The sequence below is a fragment of the Limanda limanda genome, chromosome 14 (genome assembly GCF_963576545.1).
Source record: "Limanda limanda chromosome 14, fLimLim1.1, whole genome shotgun sequence".
In the NCBI taxonomy this organism is placed as follows: Eukaryota; Metazoa; Chordata; class Actinopteri; order Pleuronectiformes; family Pleuronectidae; genus Limanda; species Limanda limanda.
In genome coordinates, this window is record NC_083649.1 from 12,913,395 (window position 1) to 12,938,220 (window position 24,826).

The 24,826-nt window shown below is 42.7% G+C and overlaps 1 protein-coding gene across 1 annotated transcript; it reads left to right on the forward strand.

Annotated features, from left to right (window-relative positions):
• Positions 1-814: 814 nt before the first annotated feature.
• ddx46 (DEAD (Asp-Glu-Ala-Asp) box polypeptide 46) lies at positions 815-10,927 on the forward strand. Its single transcript, XM_061085674.1, has 23 exons — positions 815-926; positions 1,126-1,296; positions 1,747-1,869; positions 2,180-2,267; positions 2,361-2,529; positions 2,771-3,042; positions 3,191-3,301; positions 3,414-3,579; positions 4,248-4,368; positions 4,671-4,846; positions 4,990-5,111; positions 5,238-5,316; positions 6,389-6,471; positions 6,659-6,823; positions 6,974-7,136; positions 7,477-7,670; positions 7,847-7,984; positions 8,174-8,323; positions 8,537-8,767; positions 9,093-9,311; positions 9,777-9,921; positions 10,020-10,093; positions 10,245-10,927. The coding sequence occupies exons 1-23, from the start codon at positions 910-912 to the stop codon at positions 10,290-10,292; spliced, it is 3,225 nt and encodes a 1,074-aa protein (XP_060941657.1). The 5' UTR covers positions 815-909; the 3' UTR covers positions 10,293-10,927.
• The last annotated feature ends 13,899 nt before the right edge of the window (positions 10,928-24,826 follow it).

The window sequence follows — 24,826 nt, forward strand, 5'->3', positions numbered from 1 at the left end:
TTTTTCAAAATGTAGGGGTTCAGTATCTTGCCAAGGACACTTCAACATGCAAATGGGGAAGAGTGGGGATTGAACCCCCAACCTTCTTATTGAAGAACGCCACTCAACCACCTAGGGCCTCAATCTTTATGTCTTGCAAAGGGGACCTATCTCTCACTCACTCTCGCTCAGAGGTGGGACATTTCCTCAAACAGTGTAAACATTGAGGTACGGCGAAGGTTCATCCTTCGCCAAAGGAGACGATGTTGTCATAACTCCACTGTGCATTGTCCTATCACTACCAAACGTCTGTCTCATGATCAGAGTCCAAGCCTGAACAGCTCTATGTGTCAATATTTCCTCAGTCATTTTTTTTTCAGGCAAAACACATGCAACGCTTCAGAATGCATGGGCACGGGCCTGCCCAGTGCTGCTTTGCAGTCCTAGAAATTTTAGAAATTGTATTTTATAGTTTTTCTTGTTTTTAAAATGGATACCAGTTTTTGTTACAGTCACATCTTTTTTTATATTTGTTTATATTGCCTTACACACTTAAGTTATTATCAGTACACTTAGGAATTGCTTGCTACATCTGGTTTGTTTATTGTTTTACAAAGTACATGAATCATCAGACTGTTAATGTTCATACGTGCATGAGTTTACACCTGTTGATTCACAGATTTCATTATTGATTCATTTTGGCATCAACTGTGTGATTCAGGGCGAATGATGTGTACTCGCCGCTCTGACCTCCCACCGCACGGGGGCGCACTCTGTTATTAAGTTTGTAATTTCATATGTCGCACTTGTGTGTCGCAGTTTTCTGACGCGCAGGATCAAAGGCACAAACAACCATTCACCGTCTGTCGTTCGTCACAATCCGTGATCTGATTTCCTTTTTTGCACCGGACCAAACTCTGTGGAGCAGCCATGGGACGTGAGTCGAGGTAAGTTACAAAGATCCGGTTCGTCCTGTGTTTCCTTCTGTCGCTGCCTGAGTTGCTTTCATTCCCATGGCTAGCGTTAGCATGCTAGCTAACGCGTCGGTGTGTTAGTGCTCCTCCGACACAACACTTGGTCTCACACAAGCTGTGGAATATGAATAACAAACAAATGAATAACAGTTTCCTGCTGTTTGCTCCTCAGACACTACAGGAAGCGATCCGCGTCTCGAGGACGTTCCGGCAGCCGCTCGAAGAGCCGCTCTCCGGACAAACGCTCCAAGAAGGAGGACCGGGACCGAGACCGGAGCCGGAGGGACAGGTCCCGGAGCAAGGACCGCCGCAGGACCCGCTCCAGAGACAGGAAACGACCTAGGTGGGAGTTCTATGTCCTCATGTTGTCTACGATTAAACACTAAAGTTGTTGATAGTTGAATTTACAGTTTAAAAGTCAGGTCACTGGTAGTCCATTTGATCTGGGATGAGATCGTTGATCACACTTTGTATGATACTAGCATCGTTTCTCAAAGCTGTGAACTACCACAATACCCAGATAAGACTGTAGAGGAGACTTTGATGAGAATCATGTTAACTTGGCCCCATTACAACTTAATAATTTGTTTGTTCTACCTGTTACATAACAAAACCATATTTACTCCCTCACTCTGCCGTCATGAGGTATGTTTGAAGAAGGTTTAATAAATGTGGTGTTTGTTGTGTTTTCATTGGCTGAATTGGTGTTATCACAAAATTATTCTTGAGAAAGAGACCGTTTCCCCTCCGGTCATTTCTGTCTTGATGTCATATGTTTGTGTTTGTCGTTCAGGCGATCCAGGAGCAGAGAAAGGAGGAGGTCCAGAAGCAGAGAGAGAAGGAGGTCAGGCAGCAGGAGCAGAGCCCGGAGGTCCAGATCCGGCAGCCCCAACAAGAGCAGGAGAACAGATGAAAAGTGAGACATGACATTAACTAACCAGAAGCCCAGAAAATCTTCAGGATATATTTGTGCAGCATACACAATCCAGCAGGACACACTGTCGCCCAGGGTCATACATTTAAAATGTTTTTATCAGATAAAGAATGTTTAGTTAATGTAACCAGAACATGTTGTTGACTTGTCCTTAAATTTGAGTTGAAGTAGTAGGATTTCTCAAAATGAAGCCAAACAATAACCCTAAATGGTTCTAGATAGTTACTGTCTCGGCGTGGGGGTCACATTATCTACAGTTTCTATAACTCTTTTTTTGTTGTCTTACATATAGATCAAGGGGCAAGGAGGAGGACACCATTGACCCTTTATCTGAAAAGAAAAAGGTTAAAGAGGAGAAAGAGGATGAAAAGATTGAGGATGTAAGTTCTGTAGCTTCAGTTCTCGCCAGTCAGTATAATGTCACCACATACTGGAAGGAAAATGTTACAAATCTTTCTCTTGTGTCGGTGCAGCAAGACTTTGACCAGAACAAGCTGGAGGAGGAGATGAGGAAAAGGAAGGAGCGGGTGGAGAAGTGGAGAATAGAGCAGAGGCAGAAGGCAATCACAAGCATCGGAGAGCTCAAGAAAGAACTGGAGGAGATGAAGCAGGGAAAGAAGTGGAGCCTCGAGGATGATGAAGGTGTGAAGCACAGTTTAAAATAACCTGCAATACTTATAATTATTCATATTATATAGAACCTTTTATTTAACATTGTAAAAGCAGTATTTATCCAGTAAAGTATGTTAATTGTGTTTGATAAGAAGTTAAATAAAATACATTATAATGTTTTAATCTACTTTCATCAGTTAACTGATCATTTGATCAATACAGACCTTTGCTTTAATGCTGCAGAGCCCTAATGATTGACTCTTCATTTCAGACGATGACGAGGAAGGTTCAGCACCTATGGAGGGAGACGATGATGACGATGGAGAAGAGAAAGAGGAGATGAAAGAGATGGAGATAAAGGAGGAGAAGAAAGAGGAGGAGGTGGAGGCAGAGGAGGAGGAGGAGGAAGAAGAGAAGGAGAAGGAGACTCCTATGGAGCTGCTGGAAGAGGAAGATGACATTGATCCTCTGGATGCCTACATGGAGGAGGTGAAGCAGGAGGTCAAGAAATTCAACATGGGAGGAGTGAAGGGAAATGATCAGGTGAGTGTGAGAGGGATTTGTCATTTTTATGTCCAGTGTCCTACGTCAATATAAGGTTGTCTCCCAACATTCAGAAGTTCTTCATGGAAGTTTTCTTGTGCTGTTTTGTCAAATAATAATGATGTATGTATTTTTTCATCCTCAACAGAAAGGAGCGATATCAATGTCTAAGTGCACGACTGTTATGAAAACCAAGAAAGGACCCAACACTCACAAGAAGAAGGGCGAGCTGATGGAGAATGACCAGGATGCCATGGAGGTAATTTTTTTCCCCTAGTTGATGATTTTTTGGGTAAGGATGTCACATGAACAGTAAGTAAACCTGTATTTCTGTTGTGAGAATGATTTTCAACTATGGTTGTGTTTGACAGTACTCATCAGAGGAGGAGGAGGTGGATCTGCAAACGGCTCTGACAGGTTTCCAGACCAAAACAAGGAAAGTCCTGGAGCCTGTTGACCACGGGAAGATCCAGTACGAGTCATACCGTAAAAACTTCTATGTGGAGGTGCCTGAGTTGGCCAAGATGACTCAAGAAGGTCGGTAAACAGGAAAATGTGAATCAATCATCCTTTCAGTTTGGATCCCATCACAGAGATTAAATTGAAATTGAAAAGTGCCACATATCCCCTACGCTATTGTATATTGTTAGGCTGCATCTAACATCATTATAATACAAATTAGATTTTAGACTTATACAGCCATAGGACAGCTTCTGCTGAGTGTACAATGAATCCATTGTCAGACATGACCTGAGAGTAAAGACGAAAAACTGGGTCTTGAGCCTGCCTTTCACACATTCACAAGTGTCATAGTCTTCTTTATGTAAGACACCGTTATTTCATATAAACAAATTCAGATATTTGTTTTCTTTTCAATTGTTTTATCTGTCACACGTTAGAAGCGTCACTTTCTATGGACTTTATACCAGGAGGCCAGGCGGATAAAGTCTGAAGATAATCTGGAGCCTCTCACTCTGACATTTGCGTTCACACATGCACCTCCTCTGGAGAAAATACAGAGAATCTGCAGAGATCAGTGCATGTCTGAAAGCTGCTTAACATGCCCACCAGTTTATCAGGCTGTTAAACTAGCAAATACTTGTTCCTTGAGAAGGTTAACTGCTCCTTTTGTCAGATTATACACGTGTGTGTTGTCTTCATCCATCATGGTCTATATAACGTTTTGCTTTTTTCTATCTCTACAGACGTGAACTCTTACAGGTTGGACCTGGAAGGCATTGTTGTAAAAGGGAAGGGCTGCCCCAAACCCATCAAGACCTGGGTGCAGTGCGGGATATCAATGAAGATCCTTCATGCTATGAAGAAGTAAGTCTGACTGGTGGTGATGGTTGTGAGGCAACATTCTGGGGGCAATATCAATGGTGATCACATTCAGTCAAAGATAGTTGGGCCGTCATCTTGTTTTGTAAACGGCCTGAGCACAGATTTGTGTTAATGTACAATGAGTAGCTTCCGTTTAAAAAAAAAATATATATACATTCATATGCAGCTGGATATGAACAACTCGCATCACATGAATATTCAGATTTTAAATGACACTTGATTCTTTATGAATCGCCACCTTAAATTTGTATTTGTGTTCATTTCTTTCTCCCAAATGTACCTAGGCACAGCTACGACAAACCCACCCCCATCCAGGCCCAGGCCATCCCTGCCATCATGTCCGGCCGAGACCTCATTGGCATCGCTAAAACCGGCAGTGGGAAAACCATAGCCTTCCTGTTGCCCATGTTCCGACATATAATGGATCAGAGGCCCCTGGAAGAGGCTGAGGGACCCATCAGTAAGTAATTCAAGTCAATTTTACTTTTGATAATATACTTGGCAAATATTTTCTGTCACAGTTATTAAATATGGTGGAATATGAGCGTTCAATTTAAAACATGTTCTCTTTTCTCGCCTCCTTCCCCCCCCCCCCCTCTGAAGGTATAATCATGACTCCGACCAGAGAGTTGGCTCTGCAGATCACCAAGGAGTGTAAGAAGTTCTCCAAGTCGCTGGGGCTCAGGGTGGTGTGTGTTTATGGAGGCACTGGTATCAGCGAACAGGTAAACTTATTCTGAGCAAATTGCAACAAACGCATCATCCTGCTGTGCTTTTAATAAACTTTTCATGATTTTACATTTCTGCAGCTGAGCATTTTATTTATGATGTAATTTGTTGTTGTGTTGCAGATTGCTGAGCTGAAGAGAGGAGCTGAGATCATTGTGTGTACACCAGGAAGAATGATTGACATGTTGGGGGCCAACAGTGGTGAGTTCATATACTTTTTTCCTTCTGACGGGGAGTTGACGCAAACAAGCACCTTTTGATGCCTTGTGAACGTTTTGTTAATTATCTTGCATGGAATTATTGTTACAATATGATGAAGCACATAATGATCCACATCAGTACCACTTACTAAACTGTCGCACTATTTGACCACCTCTGCAATCAGTGAAGACTTTGCTGTGTCCTGAAGATCAGGGCAAGTACAGGTAGGTGAACCTGGTGCTGCCTCCACGGTTCTTCAGTCTCCAAGCCAGGATGACCAGTATATGATATCTGTATCGTAACATGGATATAGAGAATTTCTTATTTGAAATGAGAATAGTCAGAGTGCTCAACCAGGGTTCTACAGTGTTGTTGTTTAAGTAGGCCTAAATATACTCCCATTATTCTTTCATATGTAACTGCTTAAGTACAAATGTGCAACTTGATATTCAAAGCTAAAAGTTTTTCATGCATCCCTTATACTTCATCTGTCTCTTTAATTATTTTTAATTTAAGGATACAATTAACGATATTTGTAGAGCCCTGTGGAGCTCTGACTGCTCATATAAAGCTGTGAATGCTGTTAATGTTTTCAGACGGTAGTAACTTGTATTTGCTGACACTTGAAATGGGCATTATATCGATGGTTATGAAAGTAAAAAGGGTTTTTTTGGCTTCCACACATGCGAGGTAATCTGTAATATGTTTCCCTTGTAGGTAAAAAGGCGCAGATAATGCTTGATGGGGCTCCATCTCTTGTGTTGTATCTTGAGGCTGTTTTCTGACTTTTCTAGGTCCCTCATGAGATGGTACGCAAGACCAGAGACGAGCAAAACAATATTTAGATATATTAATTACAAATCAAATGAAAACCCTGGCCAATTGAAATTAGACTACTGAAAAGTGTGCTGAACTTAAGATCACTTGTTTTCCTGTGAAGTAATGTGTAGAAGCTATATCCAGCAAAAGGTTTTCTGATTATTAGATTACTTTCATGAAGACAGAATGTGCATAAGTACTGACTTTTCTTCAAGTTAACTTTTTCTCCATGCCCTTCTCCATTGGTTTATAGGCCGAGTCACCAATCTGCGAAGATCTACGTATGTGGTGTTGGATGAAGCAGACAGGATGTTTGACATGGGCTTTGAGCCGCAGGTGGGTCTCTTTTATAGTTATACATGGCCTACATGGCTTTTCCATAATGTTTTTTTCTGTTGCTGCAACTGTCAATGTTTGGTGGCCTCAAAAAAGCCGGAACTGTTTCAGATATTTTTTACGTTGGCCCAAAAAAAGAGGTGACAAAATTCACAAACCTTCATGTGTCTCCTTTGTCCTCCACCAGGTGATGCGTATCGTGGACAATGTGCGCCCAGACCGTCAGACAGTCATGTTTTCAGCCACCTTCCCCAGAGCCATGGAGGCACTGGCTCGTAGGATCCTGATAAAGCCTCTTGAGGTCCAGGTGGGAGGCCGCAGTGTCGTCTGCTCAGATGTGGAACAACATGTGGTAAAACATCTACATTTCATCTCTCTGTCTAAATGCAAAGGGGTTTAAGTGAAATAGAACTTTTGTTTTTTTGTTGTACTTTTTTCAAATTCACACTGGTAATCCATCCGAGTTCTCACATGTCACTGACTTCCTTCTCTGTTTCTGTAGCTGGTGATTGATGAGGACAAGAAGTTCCTGAAGCTGCTGGAGATTCTGGGTCACTACCAGGAGAAGGGCTCGGTCATTATCTTTGTTGACAAACAGGAGCACGCGGACGGGCTGCTGAAAGACCTGATGAAAGCTTCGTACCCATGCATGTCACTGCATGGAGGTGAGCCACTGATTATATTGTTTTTAGATATTTTTAGCATATCTAAATAAACTGCAATATATATGAAGTAATAAAGACTACTTTGATTCAGACTGTTGGGTTTCTGCTGTTGCAACAGTTGAAATAGGGACAGTCAATTTCTGATCTTTGATAACCGTGACAAGTAAATGTTTGTGTTAAGAAACAATTTGATGGGGAAAGAAAAGTCACCACGTACACACAGGACCTTATATGACGTTTATAAAGAAAATCACATGTAATATGGGGCTCATGGGCTATCTGCCATGGTGATGTCTAGGTTACAGGTTTTCGTTTAATCCTTCCCTTGGCTCCTCGGTAGGAATTGACCAATACGACAGAGACAGCATCATCAATGACTTCAAGAATGGGGCTTGTCGCCTCATGGTGGCCACCTCTGTGGCAGCCAGAGGCCTGGACGTCAAGCAGCTGATCCTGGTCGTCAATTACAATTGTCCCAACCACTACGAGGACTATGTCCATAGGGCTGGGCGCACGGGCAGAGCCGGTAACAAGGTCAGTCATCTGAAAGGGGGTGTAACTTTACAAATCAGTGAGAAATGTGAGAAAAGTTGCAAAATCTACTCACAGAATATCTTAACTGGCGGTTGCATTGTGTGCAATATCAGTGGACAGATAACAGAATACAAAATCTTGACATGTTTTGTTCTACATCTTGCTCTTTCTCTCAGGGATTCGCTTACACCTTCATCACACAGGACCAGGTTCGCTATGCTGGTGACATCATCAAAGCGTTGGAGCTCTCATCTTCTCTTGTCCCACCAGAGCTGGAGCAGCTCTGGGCCTCCTTCAAAGACCAACAGAAATTGGTAAGATGAGGGAAAGAGGAATATAAACTGTTGAGTGTGTGTGTGAGACAAAGCTAAATTCAATCGTCAAGCAACACTGTATGTGAGCTAGAAATTTGTGACAATCTTTCAAAAATATTAAATCAATGTGACCATTAAATTCATAGCCTGACCCTGATATTTGACCATCCTATTTTTCTATCCAAACAGGAGGGTAAGACAATTAAGAGCAGCAGCGGCTTCTCAGGAAAAGGCTTCAAGTTTGACGAGACAGAACACGCTCTGGCCAATGAGAGGAAGAAGCTGCAGAAAGCTGCTCTCGGCCTGCAGGACTCTGATGACGAGGACGGAGCGCTTGATGTGAGTGACCTTTTCAGTTTCATTGTTTATTGCATGATTTAAAATAGTGATGTGTTTATGGAACTAATTGTCTGACTCGTCTGTTTCTCTGCATCATATTGACGCTTTTATCTGTTTGCTGTCTTCCCCGTTATAAGTACATCATCATTACAGATTAACCAATAACAAGTCCAACTCAACTCAATCGTCCCCCTTACTTTTCCCCCTCCTCAGATTGAGGAGCAGATAGAGAGTATGTTCAACTCCAAGAAGAGGGTGAAAGACCTGTCTGCTCCCGGGTCGGCTTCCGGTCCTGCAGGATCAGCTTCCAACGCAGCAGCTGCCGGTGGAGGAGGGATGCCAGGCGCTGGACCCCAATCTGCTGGAAACATCCAGAAACTGGAGATGGCCAAAAGGCTGGCGCTTAAGATCAACGCTCAGAAAAACCTGGGAGCCGAGGCTCAGGTACGTCAAGTAGATACTAAAGAGAATAACTATAATATTTCATCACAATATAGACAATTGCACTGATAATCTTCCCATCTATGGTCTCCTCCTTCAGTCTGTTTTCTGGATGACTAGAACAATATATAAAAAATTTAAAACGAGTTATTTATACCACCTTAACCTAAAATGTGCAAAAGCTCTTCGTCTAATGTTTTTTTTCTTTGTTAATTTTCCATTTGCTTTTATAGTTTTTATATAATTCATTTAGTTTGTATGTGTCATGTTTTGTGTCTAGATACTTTTCCAAACAAAAATACCAAAACAAGCTCTTTCTCTTGTACAGGATGTGATGCAACAGGCCACGAACGCCATCCTGCGGGGGGGCACCATCATGACGCCCTCTGTGTCGGCAAAGACCATCGCGGAGCAGCTGGCAGAGAAGATCAATGCCAAGCTGAACTACACGCCTGTGGAGAAGCTTGAGGAGGAGCGGCAGGCAGCTGAACAGGCAGAGACGGTCAAGAGATACGAAGAGGAGCTGGAAATCAACGACTTCCCTCAGGTCAGCAGCACACAGTGCAGAGCCCTGCCCGGAATATCCAGCACATTTCACGTCTAGTTTTCATCTGTGCTTTTGTAATTTTCAATGACACAGATGCAAGAGTGTGATAACCTGAACCGAGCCTGATTTTTTTAATATTTGGGTCTGGGTTTGGCTTGACACAAAAAGACGGAATGCATGCCAGGTTCAGGTCGGGCTGGGATGGGTTTGGAGAGAGAAATGTGGGTCGAATGTAAGACAGCACATGTTTAACCACACCCGAATACACTCAATCAAACAAGCCGGATTTGTTTCATTCTTGCAGAGTAAAACAGGCTCAAAGCTTTCAGCAAGAGAGGGAAACAACAGTTTACAGCCTAAGACTTGTTGTTAAAGTAGTGTAGTAGTTGGTATCATCCACTTGGACAAATGGAGAAAGAGAAGTATTTAATATAATATAATCCTTATTCTGTTCTTCTTGTCCAGACGGCCAGGTGGAAGGTGACATCTAAAGAAGCTCTGCAGAGGATTGGCGAATACTCCGAAGCTGCCATCACCATCAGAGGAACCTATTTCCCTCCAGGCAAAGAGCCCAAGGAGGGAGAACGCAAGATCTATCTGGCTATTGAGAGTAAGTGTTGGGGAAATAATATCTCACTCCTGGTAGTTTTTCCCTGGTGTTTGATTAATCCACATATACTGTATATTAATGTTATGTTTGTTTTCCAGGTGCTAATGAGCTGGCTGTGCAGAAAGCCAAGACAGAGATTACTCGGTTAATCAAGGAAGAACTCATCAGATTAGTAAGTATCTTTTGCTCCTTGAAATCAATAACGAGTAGTGGACATAATGTTGATATCAGCTTAAATAGGAGCTGTTTCCTTGTGTGGGGGTTTGTTCCCCTGTATGTGTAAATACAAATATGTTTCTCACTGCCTTTTCTTCTCCTTCTAGCAAAATTCCTACCAGCCGACGAGCAAAAGCCGATACAAAGTGCTGTAGAGGAGAAACCAAGGCTTGTTGGAGGAGTGCTCATTTCTCTACTGTTTCCTGTCTTCTATCTTGTCTCATCAGATTGGTTGAAGAATGTTTTAGTCTATATTCTTAATAATGGCAAATTAAGTTTAGTGTATGTGTGTTTCTATTTTTCATTTGTTTCCCCCTAAAGCTGTTTTCAGTCATGAACTCCAGATAATGATATTATCCGGGCGCTTTCCTGCTGTATTCTCACATGGGCTCACTCAGACATTAAAATCTCGGGGCCATTAGGAACATTTTTTGAAAATGTCGGGAGCAACGCACTCTGGCGTTTGAGTTCCCACATCCAGCCCATGTGGAAAATGTCCAAACTTCAGTGGGTGTCTGTAGGCAGCTTTAGTTTACAGTAATTTTTTATGAACAAACAAATACCAAAATGTGATGCTGTTTTCACCTTCAGTGTCATGAGACCACCAGGATGCAACAACAAGCTAAATACAACATGTCTTTTAATATAAGACAGATTTTTTTGTAATGTAATTTGTTTTGCTCGGATTTGTTTGTAAAAGCCACATACCAGCCATTGTCCTCAAGAAGAAAGACTCAGATGAAAAATGTTTTTACTTTCTCTCTGAATAAAACCTGATGTTAATAAGGAAGTCAAGTTTCTAGAATGTTTTTTTTTTAAATTTCTAAATATTACAAAATATTTGACAAAACAATCAGTAAATAAACACATTTACTCTAAACATCCAACGAGCTCAACAGTATTTTCATATCTGATCAAGATTTGAAGAATATATGAAATATAAATATGCAGTGTATATATAATCATATGTCCGAGTACTCCCACATTTTATCCAAAACTTAAGTCACAACATCATCCACTACATCCATTCTTTGTCTCCAAGAAAAACCAGAAACTCAAAAACAATCAAATCCAACCAACTTCCAAATTTAGTTGATTTGTTATTTTTGATGACTATTATCTACTCCATCAGGGGCGGCTCCTGGTACAGGCAACATGCGTGGTTGCATAGGGTGAAAAATGCCGAGAGGGCGGCACAAGAGACTGAATTATCATGACGTGACACATGCAATGTAAAACAATGTATTAACGTCACACCATCCTCTAACCCCGGGACGCACCGGAGGTAGAAGTGCTGCGAAAAGCGGTCAGCCTCATTTCATCGCCCATGTTCGCACCGGCAGCGTAATGCCGGGAAGAACCGGGAAGCGCAGCAGCCACACACACACACAAGCACCTAATCTCCTGTGGGGGGTGGGGGGCAGCTACAGGCTTGCGTAGGTCAGTCACCTGTGAAGACCAGCATCATTTACCCCTGAACCAGCGCGAAGAAATGAGCTCCCTGGGCCGCAGGGATGAGCCAGCCCCACGCCACTACGCTGCCAAGGCAGGAACCAGGACACCAGTGGACACAGGAGCTGGGTCCGAACTCATGGTTAAGTTTGGCAGGCTATCGTGTTGGCAGGACTTCAACCACCTATTCATTGCACAATATCTAATAATATGTTAATTTAAAAACGAAAATAAACCATAACCATTTCAAATTAAATATATAAAAAAACAAAAAAAATTTAATAAAAAAACTTAATAAAATGTTTAAAAAGCTGCGTGCGCACATCATGCGCAGAAACCCATTACGCAGGAATTGTGCGCGCAGGTTGTTTTTTTATTTTAAAATTTTAATTTTTTTATTGTTCAATTAATTTAAATTTACACAGTGTAATATATTTTGCAATTAATAGGTGATTGAAATCCTGCCAATTTTAGAGTGGGGAGGGAGTTTACTTGATGTGTGCAGCTGTTGACAAGAGACTGTCAGGGGCAGGTTCGGAAAAAACGAAAACAAGGAAAACTAGGGCTACGTTGTAGCACTAACGGGCCCGAGCACACCGCCGTTTCAAGTCTTTTGCGGTCGGGGAAGAGAGAGCGTTCGATGACCAAGCGCTTGTCCCATTTGACACAGTTTGACATGGTTGCGCAAAGTGGATGAGGAGGAATACTTCCAAGTGTAAGCTGACCAAAAACAAGACATTTCCTGCTGCCACCAGGGGGCGCTGTGATTTTAAGTCACGATTTCTGTGTCGATGTCTGCGGGTCGCGACTCTTGTCTTATGTGTCTAGTTTGGACTTGATTGGACCAAATATGTCCGAGATACAGAAGCCCGTGTTTTGATGGCGTTTAATCAAACTTTGACGCCAGGCCCCTCTCTGACGAAAAGTTAAAATTCAAATAAATTTAGATCTCCATCTTGTTGTGAAGACACTCGTCTAAATTTTAAGTTGATCTGATGAAAGCCCTACGACAAGATTGTCAAAGTAAATATGCGGAATATGGACAAAATGGCCACTAAATCCAAAATGGCGGGCTTCCTGTTGCGTTTTTCATAATGCTCCAAGAGGCTTTTTTCTATGATTAGTCACGATACACCTGGATTCAGATTTTGGTGAAGATCGGCCATGGGGAAACCTAGGGGCTGCGTTCCAGGTGGCGCTGTTGAGCCATTTTGCCAAGCCCATCAATAGGGCCTTACACCGTTTCGTTGCTCGGGCCCTAATAATAATAATAAGAACTAGGGCTACGTTGTAGCACTAACGGGCTTGAGCACACCGCCATTTCAAGTCTGTTGCGGTCAGGGAAGAGAGAGCGTTCGATCACCAAGCGCATGCTCCGCATTGCATGCGTTTGCGCACTGCGGCAAGGATAAACGCTTCACTTCCTGTAGCCAGCAGGTGGTGCTGTGATTTTAAGTCATGGTGTCTTTGTAGATGTCATCAGGTCGCAACTCTTGTCTTACATGCCTAGTTTGGACTTGATTGAACCAAATATGCCTGAGATAAAGTAGCTTGTGTTTTGATGGCGTGTAATCAAACTTTGACACCAGGCCACGGTCACATGATATGACGAAAAGTTAAAATTCCAATAACTTTGTAGGACTGGGAGGGGGAAAGTATTGTGTGTGTGTGTGTGTATGTGTGTGTGTGTGTGTGTGTAATAGAGAGAGGGAGAGAGAGAGAGAGACAGAAGGAGGGGGGGTGTTAATGACTAAAAACCCAGCCTCTGAGAGACTGAGGAGGTAGTCACTCTGAGCACCACTGACATTCCCAACAGGCATTGCAGGGGAGAAGCCTTGTGTGTGATATCCAGCAGAAAGAAAGTGTGCATGTGTGTGAGTGGGTGGGAGTGTGTAACCACTGGAGGAGCCTGTAACAGTACGACACAATCCAACGTTTTCGCACTATCTGAGCACCGGGCTTCAGTACTGCTGCTGGACAGAAAGCTGCCTTCACGTGTCGAGTCAGAGAAGAGGAGAAAATAATTCTCAGCGGCCGGTGTGATCTGTTTTGTTTCTGCCAGAGGTGAGACGACAAGAAGAAGAAGAAGAAGAAGAAGAAGAAGAAGAAGAAGAAGAAGAAGAAGAAGAAGAAGAAGAAGAAGAAGAAGAAGAAGAAGAAGAAGAAGAAGAAGAAGAAGAAGAAGAAGAAGAAGAAGAAGAAGAAGAAGAAGAAGAAGAAGAAGAAGAAGAAGAATTAGAAGTAGTAGATCGAGAAGTGGTCAACATGTCCAACGCACTGCTGAGGAGAAACTCCAGCAAACAGGGTTTGCAAAACCTGATGAGGTATGTGGTTGATTTCTCTCTATTTCTGCTGATGGTTTCTGTTTGTTTTTGATGTACGCATACAGAAAGAAAGAGGCAGCTGGGGTAAATATTTAAACACAACACACTCATTGAACACACACACAGACACACACTCCAGGTTGGTTGGAATTGAGATGAGGTGAAGATCTTTTTATCCTGTTCTGGCTCAGAGGAGAAATCAGTTAACCCTTGTGTTGTCCCAGGGTCTGGTTGAGCCAGCGTGTGTGTGTGTGTGTGTGTGTGTGTGTGTGTGTGTGTGTGTGCGTGTGCGTGTGCGTGTGCGTGTGCGTGTGCGTGTGCGTGTGCGTGTGCGACAAGCGACAGGCCCTACGTCAGTTGGTAAACGAGTAAAACGTGCGCCACCGCGTTTTCTTCTTCTTCTTCTTCGCATCACCGAGCAGGAACAGGCTCGAGTACACAACCCGGGCAGCTGGGCGGGCCCGACGTCGCGACTCTCAGGGTAAGGGAGACCCCCGATCGGAGAGACGGCCCTCAACGCTGGCAACCTGGCGAGTCCCACGGCGAGCGTCTTCGGGTCGCCGAGACCCAGACCCCAGAACTTCCCCAAAGCGGGTATCAGAAGGGCCCCACGTCACACCGTCGGGGGTCCTGGAGTGTGGCGTGCAGAGATTTTTTGTAAAAAAAAAAAGTGAAACGCGCGCCATCGTATCGTCATTACTTTATTTAATTTTTTTTATGATTATGACTGAGCGAGAACAGGCTCGGGTACACAACGCAGGCGGCCGGGGGGCGCCAGCGTCGCGAGCCTCAGGGTCAGGGAGACCCTCCCCGAACGACAAGAGACAGGCCCTACGTTACACTGTCTCCAACGTCGCGACTATCAGGGTCAGGGAGACCCTGATTGGAGAGACGGCCCGTCAACGCGGGCAGCCGGGCGGGCCCAACGTTGCGACTCTCAGGGTCAGGGAGACCCCCCCGAACGACAAGAGACAGGCCATACGTAACAAATACATATGCAAGGGCTGTTCGCTTTTCTATTGCCCTTTGTGCGCGTGCTGTATGGGGTGGGCTGTGCGTGTGCACGGGTGCGCGTGCGTGTCTGAAGCAGGGTATCACAACAAGCGTTAGTTAAATCGCTACCCAAAACGCTCACAACCAACAGCATGGGGAAGCAGGGACAACACGAGGGGTAACGTGCTCAAAAAGTTGCTAAACTTTGCAGTAAATTAGAAACTGGTGAAAATTTGCGTATTCTTGAGTATTTGGAAATGGGCGTGGCAAAATGTCTCAACAGCGCCACCTGGAACCCAGCCCCTAGGTTTCCACATAACCGATTTTCACCAAAATTGGAGGGAAAGGTGTATCGTGACGAATCATAGAAAAAAGCCTCAAGGAGCATTATGAAAATCGCAACAGGAAGCCCGCCATTTTGGATTTAGTGGCCATTTTGGCCATATTCCACTTTTTTACTTTAATGTACTTGTCTTAGAGCTTTCATCATGTCAACTTAAAATTTAGATGAGTCTAATCAGAAAAAAATGGAGTACTAAAGTTATCAAAAGATCAACTTTTAGTCAGAGCGTGTGACCGTGGCGTGGCGTCAAGTTTGATTAAACGCCTTCAAAACATGGTCGTTTGTATCTCGGACATATTTGGTCCAATCGAGTCCAAACTAGACACATAAGACAAGAGTTGCGACCTGATGACATCAATACAGAAGTCGTGACTTACATTAACAGCACCCCCTGGTGGCAGCAGGAAATGTCTTGTTTTTGCTACGTCTTACACTTGGAAGTATTTCTCCTCATCCACTTTGCGAAACCATGTCAAACTGTGTCAAATGGGTCTCAAGACATTGATAATGAGGATATCAGATTACTGTGACTTTTCGTCAAACGCCATATTAATGGCGTGGCATTAAAGTTCATCATCAAATCGCTGTAACTTCCGTGTTCATGGGTCCATTTCCCTCAAACTACATGTGTGTATCAACAGCCCCCCCCCTGAAGACTGTCAGATGGGTTAAAGGAATGGGCGTAGCAAAATAACTGACTAGCGCCCCCTAAAGGGCAGCCCCGGCACTACGATTGGCCTAATTCTACAAAAATCGACAGGGACATGTGCCTTTACATGACAAAGAAATAAGTCTCTTGCATACATATGCTAGAGTAAACAGGAAGCCCGCCATTTTGGATTTAGTGGCCATTTTGGCCATATTCCGCATATTTACTTTGACATACTTGTTATAGGGCTTTCATCAGATCAACTTAAAATTTATACGAGTGTCTTCACAACAAGATTGAGATCTAAACTTATTGGAATTTTAACGTTTCGTCATACCATGTGACCGTGGCCTGGCGTCAAAGTTTGATTACACGCCATCGAAACACGAGCTACTGTATCTCAGGCATATTTGGTTCAATCAAGTCCAAACTAGGCATGTAAGACAAGAGTCACGACCTGATGACTTCTACAGAGACACCATGACTTAAAATCACAGCGCCACCTGCTGGCTACAAGAAGTGAAGCCTTTATCATTGCCACAGTGCCGAACGCATGCAACGCGGAGACAAGCTCATCCAACGCTCTCTCTTCCCCGATCGCAACAGACATGGAACCGCGCGTGTGCTCGGGCCCGCTAGTCTAACAACGTAGCCCTAGTTAGGGCCCGAGCACCTCCGGTGGGAGGCCCTATTGAAATTGTAAGGATTATTCTGAGCGTAGCGAATTGGCTTTTTGAGGGCTTTCCCATGCTCAAAAAGTTTCTCAAGTTTGCAGTAAATTAGAAAGTGGTGAAAATTGACATATTCTGGAGTAATTTGAAATGGACAGTTTGAAAAGAATAACAAGAAAAAGACTCTTGGGCAGTAATAATTTAAAAAAAGGACCTAATTTGTATTATTTTTTTATAGCTGCACGACACACGCGAAAACTCGAGATGGTGTAACGTAGTTGTTTAACGTGTAACGTCTCTTGTTGTTCGGGGTCTCCCTGACCCAGAGAGTTGCTCGGTGATGCGAAGAAGAAGTCAAAGACAAAGACAAAGACAAAGAAGAAGAAGAAGAAGAAGAAGAAGAAGAAGACTTTGACTTTTAAATAACTTTATTTAAGACACATTGTCAAAATAGCTCTTAATTACTCAAAATATTTGGAAAGACAAAGGGATAAAAACATTATATACACGCACACATCATACACCAACCCTGAAAATTTTTAAACCAGAGACTGGTTCTCCCCCAGTGAGCACAGGACCTGTCACACCCCCCAAACAGCCCTGAAACCCTCCAAATTGTTGTCAATTGTAAATGTAAAATACGCATGTTAAATACTCAGCCGAGCTGCCACCAAACCCCTCAAACAGCGCAGTGGATCTGTCCAGCCTCCCCCAGCCATTTAGTTTTTTCGACTAATCCAGGTTGCCATCTTTGCATTAGAAAAAAGAAAATTCATTAAAACCATAATGTGTTTTTTTCTTGCTGTGTATTTGAGTCCGAACACAAAGAGTGGCAAAGAGAAAACCTCTCCTAAACCCCCCACCCACTCCTGCAGTTGTTTAAACATGTCAGCTAACCTGGGACAGGACACTACTAAGTGTTCCAGGGTCTCAGGCAGTGAGCAGAAAGGACACCCCCCCTCAGTGCTTAGGTCCAGGTGAGCTGTTTGTAACTAGAGCTCCATGTATAATTCTCCACTGGATGTCTGCCATCCGTCTCTCCACTGGAGGTTTATACAGGGGAATAGTCTGAGCCAAAAACCTCAGTCCATCTTGACTCCCTGACTCCTGCAAGAGAGCGACAGTTCAGGACCTTCACAAAGCTATGGTACAGCTGTTTCCCTCCAGAGGTGTTGAAGGTGCCCAGTGCTGGAGTCCTGAGGGTTAGCAGTCGGCCGCTCTCTTCTCGCCACTCCCCCACTGCAGGACTCACCTTCAGGATAGGGAAGGAACAGCTGTTTGTCATAACCAAGGCCCCCGGCTCTCCAGAGCAGCAGGCGTGCCACAGCCGACCAGCACAGTGTGGTGCCGTACAGGAGCCTCTGGGCTGCCTGCAGTCTAAAGGCAGCAGTCCTTGAGATGATGTCTGTAAGTCCATGGCCCCCCTCTGCCTCAGGGAGGTACAGCACGGACGCCCGCACCCAGTGGTGACCCGACCAAAATAAATCCACCAGCAGCCTCTGCAGTTGTTTCATGAGTCCCGGTGGAGGAGTAAGCACCTGCAGATGCTGCAACCAGGTTATTGACTATCAGACTTCTTCCCCTGTAGGACAACTGGGGTAGCAACCATTTCCATTTAGACAACTTGACCTGCACCTTCCCCAGAACTCCCTCCCAGTTCTGCCTCTCTATCTCTTCACTGCCGATATACAAGCTGAGGACTTTCAACCCTTTTATTCCCCATGTCAGGTTCCTAGGGAGACGGGGTACTCTCCCTGCGTCCCACTGACCAATCACACAGGCCTCACTCTTTCCCTTTCTCTTTACAATAATAATAATATCAATTATTGTGTTTGGTATAGATCTGGGCTGGGACAACTGGGTGATCCATCCCTCCAGCCTCACCATTGTTCACTGTGCACTCTGCAACCCTGAGATGAATGACGTGCAATGTCCATCATCCCACACCAATGGCCAGAAGGCCGACTCACAGGTATATTTCTCTCAGATGCTAAAAAAGTGAAATAAAAGTATTTATTTTGGTAAATAAGTAAATACCTGCAAACCCTGGTTATTTCATGTTGCACTGCCGTGCATGTGTGTATAAGAAGTAAACATATATTGTAAACATTGAACTATAAATATCAATTTAAATCACATCATATGTTTTTTTAAGGGATTTTAAATGCCTTGACATACCACATTTGTAATTGTATTATTCTCACTGGCATTTGCCTAAATATTGGTCTTATTAATTAATCTTTAAAAAAATGTCTGCATTTAATACACTTATTTATTCCCTTTTAGACTTTAAGCAAATGTCTATTATTTAATTCAATGTCTTCAATAAACGGAACTTGCCTCAGTTCGGTCTATTTGGACAGTTTCTTCACTCTGAATATCAAACTGTGTCACAATGCCTGACTCCTCCACCTCTCTCTGTTTGTTCTGCAGGTCCAGGTGCCATGTTGTCAACCCAGCTCCCAGGAATTGGTGCCCGTCGTCTACGTGGACGAGTCCAACACTGTCGTCATTTCCTCCGTGCAGCTGTGGACCTGGAGCCAACAGGGAATAAAGTTTGTTTCCTCCGACATCTGTTAGCCACTTGGAACGTAAACAAAGAATACAAACATTTAGACGTAGATTATACCTCTAGGTGCACACCTAACTTCTCTTACAAACACTTATGTTGCTTTTTCAACTCTGAGCGTGGGAAACTCAGTTTTGCATTCCTGTTTCTCTGCTCTAGCCAGAAAAAAGAGATACAAGGGGGGATAGCACAGATTTGTCGAGTCACTCGGCCACAAAACTGATTCATAATTAGATGCTCTTTTAAAAGCTGTGGTGAGAGAAGCGGATCACTGAGCTCGATCACACATGACTGTTCTCAAATTACAATCTATTTCATGTGATACTGTTTTTAATAAGGTTGCAAGTTAATAAAAAAGAGAATTTCTGCAGATGAATCCAAGTATTTCTCTTGCAACAAGTTAGAAACAGTGATGTGAAATGCAGCTGCTACCAGTTTATCTTTTAAACAGGTCATGAGTCCACAGCGTTATTTATAGTCACTAACAGACACCTAGTGTCCCCTCCAAAAAATTTGAGACGGTCCGAAGCCAATCTTCTCTCTGATCTGTTTTCCTCTCTGCATTGTATTCACATGGTAGTGATCTGTAATTTTGGCAAAAACAAAAAGTCAATAATCATTAATCATAAAGATTTAATTCTGGCACACAAAAAGTGGAATTAAAATTAAATGGGGTTAAATTGTGATTTAAATTTATTTTAAAATATTATATTTTAGTTTTTTTTGTGTCAGTGCTATTATTGCTTCATTTATCTCATGTATAAATCCAAAGCATATTCTCCCATGTACACAACTTTATCAGCTCACTTCTCATGATATTTTATAGTTCTCAGTTGTTTGCTTGTATTTTCCCACTCTCTTCACCAAGTTACCTCACCATCTGGGGCGGCTCCTGGCATAGGCGAAATAGGCGGTTGCCTAGGGCGCAAAATGCCGAGAGGGTGGCACTAGAGACTGATTTATCATGACGTGACACATGCAATATAAACCAATACGTTCACATCACAACATCATCTTCTAAACCCGGGGACGCGACGGAGATAGAAGTGCCGCGAAGCACCACGAAAGCTGTCCGCCTCCTTTCCTCGCCCATGTTAAATAATTGGGCAAATGAGCAAATCAGGCCGGAAAACACACTGAAAATTGATACATTTTAAACGATATAAGTGATATATTATATACATGATTAAATATACATCCCATACTGTCGATTTCTCCGCTGTTCTCCTGGAGTTTCATTTCCCTGATTATTGCCGCCACACGATGAAATTTCCCCATCTTCAATTATGTACTTAATCCACACATTTGTCAGTTGTGTCTAAACAGATAGACACACACAGGCACATACTCTCTTGTGTGTGTGTGTGTGTGTGTGTGTGTGTGTGTGGGGGGGGGGTGTTAGACTGTGGTAAGAGTCGAAGATGAGTCAAAAAAGGATTAAATTATCAGGTGCACGATCCAGAACGCGCAGCAAAGTAGAGGAGGAGAAGAAAGAACAATATAGAGGTAGAATCACCCGATTGTGGACATCATTTATGTTTATTTTTGTCGACATGACTTGATATGCTGTCAGTACAGCTGATTTCAGACTTTTTATATTTTTATTATATATTTTTTTTATTTTTTATATTTTACAATTTTGTCTGCCTGTGTGTGCATCTGTATGCAGTCCAAAAGTTATTGGGGATGCATGACAATTTGCGTGAGTATGTTGGGGGGGCGCCATTATGAAATCCCGCCTAGGGTGCCAACATTGCCAGGGCCGGCCCTGCTCACCATTCACTTTTCAAGATATTGTTTTTCTTTTTCTTTTTTATGAGTGAGTAACTACGTCACCTGGATTTAATCAATAGACTTAGATCGCATGCAAAATGTTTTATTGTGCATATACCGATGATTTAGCATCGTAATCATTTGTACAAAGTCAGTGATTTCTCTTTGGCATTTTTGAATAAAGATTATTGAAATCAACAAACTTTCTTTGCTTGGTTTTTGCCTTTTCATTCTAACTATTGTGAAATCATTTCCTTGTGACAGTAATTTGCGATTTCATGACTGGCTGACGGTTACATGCGCAGTCCAGAGGGAGGGAAAGAGCAGAGGAGAAAATGTTGGCACTGAAAACCAGGTGTTGATCAGGGGAAGAGAAACATGAGAACAAGCCTTCAATATATTCAGTTGCTGGGTGTGTGTTTGCACTCTGAGCTTTTATTAAATCTCCCCCTGGCTGCAGTGGAGACTTAACTTATGATTCTCAAGTCATGCAAGCAAGAAATATATCCCAGATTACGGAAAAACCACTCATCCACGAGAGGACAAAAGGATTTGGGCCTGCAGCTCAGCATTGTCGGCACACAAAATGTCGAAATATCTCATTGTGTGGATGTGTGTCGGTGTACTGTCCACACTTCTGCCAGCTGTGGAGGCCGTCGAATGTTCAGAGATGGAAACCCCACTGTGGCTGAGACCAAGTCTGAGCTCAAGAGCCGTTCCACAGCAGACCAACTGCTTACTTGAGTGCACCCGGATGACATACAACAAAAAACTGCTAATTCAGGACCAGAACAACATACGGCTTCAAGACTCCACAAAAGGTAAGCAGCCTTGGAGACATTGTCATTGAGGGTTTGCTGCAAAATAAAATCTTGTGAGAAGAGCTTGTTTATTCTAAAAAATAACCAGCGCTCTATGTTGAGACTATCAAGTGATTTATTCTCCTACGTGAGTGACTGACATTGGCCTCTGTTTTGTTCATATATTGTCTCTTCCCAGGAGACCTTGGAGAATACTGCTGGTCTAAGGAGCTCAAGTGTTTTCTTGGGGAGAGCTTCCTGCATGCCTATGTGGTGTTGCCCGTGGATATATCTGCTGCTGGACACGAGCAGTTGGAAGTCAAAGCCACTGCCCCCGTTGCCACCAAGCTGCACCTACACGCCAGCCCCACCACAGTCCCAGAGAACTGCGGCCTGCGTTACGATGTCACAGAGCACTTCAGCACAGGGGAGTCAGAGACATCGTTCTGCGTCAAGCTCGTCACCCAGGAAGACGTCCCGGGGGACAGCGTTCTCAAATGTCCACCCTATCTGGTCACCTTCTGGCAGAGAGGTCCAAGCCAGTCCAACCAACAAGGTGATGGATAAACCTCAGCGATGGAATAAGTTTGCAGAACTTTTACTTCAGAAAAAAAGCACTACTGCATTAAAAAGTATCTAGTAATACTTTTATATGATGTATTTTTTAGATTAATCTTATTAATGAATGAATCTTATTAATCAACTACAGTTGTAGTTTGTTGAGGTTAAGTTGATTTATAATAATTGGATATAAGGTTGCAAATAATAATGAGTCATTATGTATTAATCTCCTTGTTTTTTCCTTATTGATTAAGTGTGCTTTCCAAATTAGAAAACATCACAAATACCACAATACCATTTTCCAAATCTAAAAATTATTTTTGATTTAGAAAGTAGCAAATTCTCACATCTGCAACTATGACAAAACTGGCATTACAGAATGAAAAATTACAAAAAATGGTTGCCATTTAATTTTCTGTCAATCATCTAAACAAATTTGACATGTTACTTATTTAATCTATAATAAAGCATCATATTATAAAAAGCTATGCTTACATACAAAACTGTACATTTATTAAACATCTATATTTATTATATACAATCAAAACAAATAAAGTATTATTAAATCGATATACAGTATTTAAGCACAAATACTTAAAATTTGTACTTGAGCACAGTGCTTGAGTAAAAGAGATTATAGTTACATTCCACAGCTGTTAAGTACAAGGTTAACTGAATACTGGCTGGCGGTGGGGTTTATTCAACATGGTTTATATAAGCTATTAACCTATTAACTTAATAAGAACTGCATCTAAATATGTTAACATTAAACCTAAATTATTACCACAACAAACAACACACACAGTTATTGGTAAATCGATGCAGGATCAGAATGTAATTTATTGAAATGCTACTAAGATATTGATTATGGGCCCTTTGGAGGTTTGTTTTTGTTTAGGTTCAATTTGAACTTTTCCTCTTTACATTGGTCTGCGTGACGAATTTTTGTTGACAAAGGATGTTTTTTTTTATTTTGACTTTATGTACAGCCGTGGCCAAAATGTTTTGTTTCCCGAGCCACTTAGTTATCACTTTCGCCTTATGGCAAGGTGCTCCATCATGCTGGAAAAGGCCTTGTTCATCACCAAACTGTTCTTGGATGGTTGGGAGAAGTTGCTCTCTGAGGATGTTTTGGTACCATTCTTAATTCATGGATGTGTTCTTAGGCAAAATTGTTACTTAGCCCACTCCCTTGACTGAGAGGCAACCCCACAGATGAATGGTCTCAGGATGCTTTACTATTGGCACGACACAGGACTGATGGTAACGATCACCTTTTCTTCTCCAGACAGGCTTTTTTCCAGATGCCCCAAACAATCGATAAGGGGATTCATCAGAGAAAATGACTTTACCCCAGTCCTCAGCAGTCCAATCCCTGTACCTTTGACAGAATATCAGTCTGTTCCTGATGTTTTTCCTAGAGAGAAGTGGCTTCTTTGCTGCCATTCTTGACACCAGGCCATCCTCCAAAAGTCTTTGTGTCGCTGTGCGTGCAGATGCACTCACACCTGCCTGCTGCCATTCCTGATCAACCCTTGCACTAGTGGTGCCCCAATCCCGAAGCTGAATCAACTTTAGGAGACGGTCCTGGTGCTTGCTGGACTTCCTTGGGCGCCCTGAAGCCTTCTTCCAACAATTGCACCTCTCTCCCTGAAGTTCTTGATTATCAGATAAATGGTAGATTTAGGTGCAATTTTACTGGCAGCAATATCCTGGCCAATGAATCCCTTTTTGTGCAAAACAATGATGACTGCACGTGTTTCCTTGCAGGTAACCATGGTTAACAGAGGAAGAACACTGACTTCAAGCACCACCCTCCTTTTAAAGCTTCCAGTCTGCTATTCTGTCTAAATCAGCATGACAGAGTGATCTCCAGACTTGTCCCCATCAACACTATCCCCTTTCTTAACAAGAGAATCACTGACATGATATCAGCTGGTCCTTCTTTGGCAGGGCTGAAATGCAGTGAAAATGGTTTTGGGGTATTAAGTTCATTTTCGTGGCAAAGAGGGACTTTGCAATTAATTGCAATTCATCTGATCACTCTTCATAACATTCTTGAGTATATGCAAATTGCCATCATAAAAACTGAGGCAGCAGACTTTGTGAAAATGAATATTTGTGCCATTCTCAAAACTTTTGGCCACGGCTGTATGTGATGCAGTAAGATACATTATTTTACTTCTTTTTTTGTCAACATTAACTTCCTTTGGATGTGGTTCTCTGACACTGATGATTTGGACGCAGAGTAAATTATGTTTCCTATATGTGATGTTTAAAGAATGTTCTTGTTGTGAAAGTCCTTTTTTGAGCACAGAAAGTAGATTGTTCACTTTGCATAAGGGAATCTATGTTACAGACAAATAGATGCTTACCAGTAAAGCTTCAAGGAATGGTCAGTGCTCTGTTTCGATGGTTTCACTGGCAATGATAGTAGTGCAAAAGTTCACTGTTACATATACATATATATAAACAACGTAAGTATGAGATGTTAATTGAGATGTTAATTGTTGTAGGTGTGCATGGAAACTTTATTTTCCTTTAACACCAAATG

Coding starts and splice junctions, on each gene's coding strand:
- ddx46 (XM_061085674.1), top strand. Junction 3,302..3,413: donor ATGACCAGGATGCCATGGAG/GTAATTTTTTTC, acceptor TGTGTTTGACAG/TACTCATCAGAGGAGGAGGA. Junction 8,324..8,536: donor ACGAGGACGGAGCGCTTGAT/GTGAGTGACCTT, acceptor CCCCCTCCTCAG/ATTGAGGAGCAGATAGAGAG.